General features: G+C 38.0%; 1 protein-coding gene across 50 annotated transcripts in view; it reads right to left on the minus strand.

The window, feature by feature from the left end:
* LOC121861916 (microtubule-associated protein futsch-like) overlaps window positions 1–3,442 on the minus strand; it is a 43,966-nt gene extending 40,524 nt beyond the window's left edge. For 49 of the 50 annotated variants that reach the window (XM_042359827.1, XM_042359833.1, XM_042359825.1 and 46 more), the window contains exons 1-2: window positions 2,232–2,375; window positions 1,045–1,199 (exon numbers count right to left, since the gene is read on the minus strand). In XM_042359827.1, the coding sequence (XP_042215761.1) occupies window positions 1,045–1,199; window positions 2,232–2,240 (164 nt within the window). In that variant the 5' untranslated portion in view covers window positions 2,241–2,375. Of the gene's footprint in view, window positions 1–1,044; window positions 1,200–2,231; window positions 2,405–3,345 lie in introns of those variants that run through there. The other variant, XM_042359819.1, reaches the window with a different exon arrangement.
* Window positions 3,443–6,279: the final 2,837 nt, after the last annotated feature.

The raw sequence follows: 6,279 nt of genomic DNA on the forward strand, positions 1-6,279 counted from the left end.
TCTCGCATGTTAGTAACTTCACGCATATGCTTAGAAGTTGTTAGGTAAGAGAAATGATTTATAATACAGTAGTGTTTAATTTGAACAATATTCCAGGCACCCATGTCTATGAAACAATGCACTCAACATGTTCAACCTCCTTAATTTTACTCAGGAAGTCTTCAATTATATGTTCCTATACTGTAACATTTGCAGGTGATTATAGTATATTGATGTAAAGAAATAAGAGGTCTCTTACAAGTTGGAGGAATTATCAAGAATTCATGCCGCCAGCATGAAAGTGTGAAGGCAGTGCATGACTTCTTGTCACTTGTAAAATTCCCTGTAGTATGAGCAAGGACTCAATTAATTGAAGAGTATATTTAGAGAGCACCAAGTGAATTTGTTTAGAAAAATTACTAAGAATTCATGATGCCTCTCTGAAAGTGCTTATTGTTCCATGAAATGAAGTACACTGTACTCGGTAAACTGTGTAAGAATTAAATTTATTAATTCTGAAGTCTTGAGTCATAGTTGAGTATTTTACAGAGTGCAAGTACTGTACTGTAATTGTTCACCTTACTGCCACCACTCAGTTACAGGTTATCGTAAGGTCTATTAATGAGCGTGCTTTTGTTTAATCCTACAGAGTTGTAAGGTGTACAGTAGTGTTGCGCTTGTGGTGATACTAAAGACTTATAAATAGAGGTTTGTGTATACTGTATAAGCAAATTCTCCAGAGAATGTACATTTGCTGTATAAAAAGTATTATCCAGAAAGCTTAAGTGCCTGTGTGTGCTATGTTTGAGAGTCTATAAAGCTAAGTTTGAATAAACATTTGTATTAGTTCCAAGTTTTCTTTATATTTGAAACCCAAAACATCTTACTATAAGAAAAAGCTTTGGGTTTCAATAATAAGGGAGTTCTGCGGCTGACCGGGAATATGCTAAACCACCAATCCTAACACCAGTCTCCTATTAAGCTTTAAGAATTAGTGTACTGTTAGGGCTGGTGGGGGTCCAACAGTGGTTTTACACTCAATATTCAAAAAAACATTTACTATACCTGAATGATTCCTTGGCAAGGAAATGTGTTGACCACTGGCCTTCAGCAGCGCAGTGGATGTCAATGGTAATGCAATTCTCGTAAGCGTGGAGGACCCGCTGAACCTCATACTCGCTGAAGGCTGCGATAAGGTCCGCCACTGAGAATGTTCCGTCCTGCAAGATGCGAGATGATGTAAATAATTATCGAAACAGTTGGTTCTAATGACAAGTTAAAACCTATTATATGTGGCAGTGTGGATTGTAACAACTACTGCACACATATTTAAATCCTAATATAGTATTACATTAACAAAGAAAGAGTAAACTTGTACATAATCATGAACTGTTTTACTGTACTACAAGCAAACCTCTGAGGAATCTAAGCAAGGAAACCAGATCTTCTAATATGTTAAGATATTAGACAGAATACACCTTAGGTAATTCATTCGTGTAAACTGGTTATTTGTTTACACATGAATGATAAAAGAGACATTGTGGGATTGTAAATAATGTATTAATGATACAAAATAAAAATTTAAAAAAATATTAATTAGCCCTATTTTCTGATATTAAACAAGGCAGCATCATGTGTAAATTGATGAAAATATTTTTAAACTGAAAAAAAGCATAATAAAAGCATCTAAAATTTACAGGTAACTAGTGTAAGAATATGGATTTACTTATTTCAAGGGTCATCCATTAACACTAAGTCCTTAAATCTTAGATATCTAAGTCCAAAAACACTGCAAAATATCACACAGAAATCCTGTTTTATATCATGAGTTCAATAATCCTTCAATTAACTGACAAATTTATAATATTCAAACTCATTTAAAAGTTCGGTAAATATTCCAACATGGTATCAAGACTAACTCAGGTGAAAGACTAATAAAAAAAAACTCTTAAGATCCATTGCACTTCTTCTGTACATACAATAACCTCCTTATTATACGTAAACGATTACTTGAGACGATAAGACATTAGTTCAGGAGAGCGCTTACTGAATCGTTGTTCTTATTCTGACCTGAATGTTAGAATTAAAATGGATTTCACTTATGCAGCGATTTAAATTCTTTTACGAGTAGAAAGATTATGTTTTGGGATCACTAATTCTACTTAAATGCCTTTGTAAAACCTCAATTGTTAGGATCCCAAAGAGTACGTCCAGTTCCAAAATCATGTTTTTTCGAATTTAAGAGGACAAACCTGTAACATCCATGACCCTGAACCCGCAAAGGCGTAGCCAGCATGGATGATGTGTCTGTGTTTGGTGAATGAAGAGAGGAGGTTCTTGAGGCACTGCTGCAGGGTGTTGACTTGGGGGTGGATCAACACCTCTGCGACCAGATTCTCGGTGGCATATTGGATCAGCCGTTCTCCTGTGGAAAGGTAAATAAATTAGGTTTTAAGCTTTCGGCACTTCAGACCCACTGTATTCCTAGAGGGAAAATGGATTTAGTTTCTACTGTACAATTACGGCATAACAGATCAGCCATTCTATGGAATAAAGGTAAGGGGAATTAAGTTTTAGATATTGGAGGATTCTGACTCAGCCATTCTCTTTTAGAGGGGACAAGGGATATAACTTTTAGTAATTTATAGCATGCTTGATCAGCCGTTTCTTACAGAGTTGAGGAATTTTAGCCAGAATTTTTGGCATACTGGATTAGCAGCTCGACTGTTGAAGGGTAAAGGGATTAACATGTGCATGGATCTTCTATATTATCGATCAATCCACCTTAAGACAAACGCTTGAGAATTATTTTCTACATTTTGAAGAGGTCGCGTTGCTCTAAGTGTTTTTGTGTACGTGTGTGAGCAAGTAGTGGAGTGTTAGTATTGTTGACAAACAGAAGATCAGAAATACATACTTGCATATGTAAGTGACAGTGTTGTACTCTTTGCTCTTATCATTTGAAACTTTAATTTCCAGTTTTCAAATGTAACAGTAATAACTTTTCTACTTCAGTATTAGACTAGCAATACCAGGCATAAATTAACACTTAACTTCATGGAATTAAAAACAAAGTAAAATCTGGAATGCCAGAGAGAGTGGTCATCTCTATGCATGCCGAGTATAGAAAATAGAAAATACCTTATCCAATCTTTAAGTGAAATAAACAATGTATTAATATTATTCAAATTGTCTTCAAAAACATCGTCTGTGACGCAAGCTTCTTTTAAACAAATTGTAGAAAAGAAACTAACAGTGTGGTCATATGTCTGCCCCACAAGGCAGATTTACTCCGACAATACGTAAGCTGGACAAGAGAGGCCCGTCAATATATGCAAACAAAACACAGAAACTGGTTTGACTCACCTCCTTTCTGTTCTTCTCCTTCCAAGTTAAGTTCTGCGATGGTAGCGAGTTCCTTGTGGATGTCCACGTGCGCCTTTTCCTCATCCCAGGAAAGGAACCCTGTGAACAAAACACTAAAATTAATACACACAAAGTGACTACATTATGTTGACCTGCATAACTACAAAAATACTGTACAGTCAGCAACAAAAATCATGTTGCATCTCCTCCCAATCCACCAACCCCTCATGCTTCGGGTTCATGAGTCTGAATCTCGTGGTTCGTGGTTCAGGAGGAGAGTCGATAGGTTTTTTGGAGGTGACTGTACATTACATTTTAAGATTACATTAGTATACATACTTTATTCTACACAAAGGTTGTATATATGGAAGGTTACACCATGGTGATAATTTCTAATACACAAAAAAATGACACGTGAAGCTAAATAGAAATATTCTTACTCAGTAGACAGTAACTACAATGTGTGAAACATTTCCAGTGTATCTTTAAACAGAATAAAGTAACTACAACATCTGAAAATTTATCACCATTCATTAAACAATATCTGTTAACTTTTCTCCTTCACGTAAAACTGAAACAGAGTATAAGACTCACACTACACAAGACTTTAATGACAGAGCGAGTGTCGGTGAAACTTGAAACTACATCGAGTTAGAACAGAATATAATATGAACCCATCTGAGGAATCCATTGATCTTCGTCATATAAATTCTTGTTGTGATTCATTATAAACATATTTCCATTTATTACTAAATAGAATGTCAATGGTTATGCTACATTTACAGAAAGAATCATCTACAGATCATTAAAAGAAGTGATGTTGTGACTCGCCTGAAGTTTTAACTGTGAAAAACATTAATAGAATTCCTTCCACCTCTCTCTCTCTCTCCCTGTGTGTGTGTGTGTGTGTGTGTGTGTGTGTGTGTGTAATAGTGGGATGCATTTTCCACGGGCACTGTTTTGTTTCCCCAGAAGCTCATTACTAAGGAGTGAGGCGGGCTATTGTCGGGAGTAAATGTCTGTGAGCCACTATGTGAGGGCGTCATTGTTTCTGCCTATCTCCACCTACTGTGTGCCAGGGTACTTGTGTCAATCTGTTGTCAGCCAATGTGAATCAGTGTTTATATCAGCTTGTTATTAGCTTGCTGTCAACCAGTGTTTATTATCAGCTTGTTATTAGCTTGCTGTCAACCAGTGTTTATTATCAGCTTGTTATTAGCGTGTTGTCAACCAGTGATTATCAGCAGCTTGTTGTTCTGCCAGTGGGCGTTGGTGTTTATATCAGCATGTTAGCCAGTATGTGTCGGCTTGCGTATTTTCGGTAGGCCTTTCCAACAGAGTTTAAGGATAACTACTTGAATCTTTGTTTTTCATGGTTTTCGCCGTGTGTGTGTGTGTGTGTGTGTGTGTGTGTGTGTGTGTTTTCTGCTAACATGCCCACTTTAATCTTCAGCTGTTCTTTTCGCCGATTGGTCCATCGTAATTATCTCAACTAAGTTCTCACAATCACACCTGTAGATCTCAGCGAACAGAAGAGATCAACATTCAGACACACTTGGTGAGGATAAACGAAATCAACACTTAAGACATATTTGGTGATGACAAGTAGGGCACAGAACAACACTCCTCACAACACTTCCCTGCCGTCACAACAAACACGAGGACCATCAGTGCAGCTCTCCAGCCCCAGATTGCACCTAATGGTCGTGTGGAAGACCCCGCCAGACCTCGAAAAAGGACCATTGATGAACAACAACAGCCCCCAACACCGACTTTAACTGCCGAATGGTTCGACAGTTAGATGACGTTATGTCTTAAGGGTGAGAGAAACCCGCAACGTTTATCGATTGATATGATCAAAACCTGGAGAAGTGTATACATGCATACATTATACGTCAGTTAGTAAATACACTATTCTGTATGGTTATTATCCAAATTGCCTTACACTATGCACGTATGTAGTTGACAACATTTCACCGTCATACAAACAATCACTGTGTTCTTTCACTCACTTGTTGGGGCTTGTAGCTCCACTTAACCCTAGTATCGCTCCAAGTAACTCCTGGTTATAGCTACTGTGTGTACACTCTGGTGAGGTTAGACGATACTGTGTGCCAGAGGTGTCCCGAGCCCCTATCTGTGGTTATAACAACGAAACGCTTGTTCTATGACTGTGACGTTAAAAACATCCGGCGAGGCCACAGGCCGCGTGGCCACATGGGAGTCAGAGGTCGCGGCGTACGAGGACGGCGATAACACTAATGGGAAACCGATGGCTGTGTTTTGCTTTCGCCGGAAATCCGCAAATTAAGGTCAGATTTGTGGCCTTTCTGTGTCCCATTACCAAAACCTGTTGCCATGTGGGCCTTCTTCACCGTTACCTTATTTTTGCGTATAATTTTCTGTATCAATTTATAGACATCTGTTTACTAATATTCAACACTGAGACTAGAAGCTCAGCAAAGAAGATAGGAATTATGTGAGTGTACTATAATTTATTGATCTTTCCTAAAACCCAGAGTGAGATACGTGTCTTAGGAGGAAAGATATTCACTAAATCGATCACTTTCTTCAGTATTCTTCTGCCTAGTGTCTTTTTTTCGTTCTCTTGTTTTAATTTATCCTATTCTTCAGTTTCTTATCTATCAGTCACCTAACTTTCTTTTAAAGAATGATCGATATTCGACTTTATCTTTTTTTTATACTATCTTGCACACACATCCCCGGCAGAGGGAAATTTAATATTATCTGGGGTGTTCGACAGGCGAAATATTCCCCCCACCACAGCCGCGACTCTCACGATCACCACCTCAAAGACCTAGTGAAGTCTTGGCGGTAAAGAGGCACTTTAAATTCAATAAAGCGTCTTGTCTTCTGGGGACCTTTGAGACAAGACCCTTATTCATATCTTGAAGACGCCACCCGCCTCCTCCT

This window comes from Homarus americanus, unplaced genomic scaffold (assembly GCF_018991925.1).
Source record: "Homarus americanus isolate GMGI-L3 unplaced genomic scaffold, GMGI_Hamer_2.0 scaffold11407, whole genome shotgun sequence".
Lineage (NCBI taxonomy): Eukaryota > Metazoa > Arthropoda > Malacostraca > Decapoda > Nephropidae > Homarus > Homarus americanus.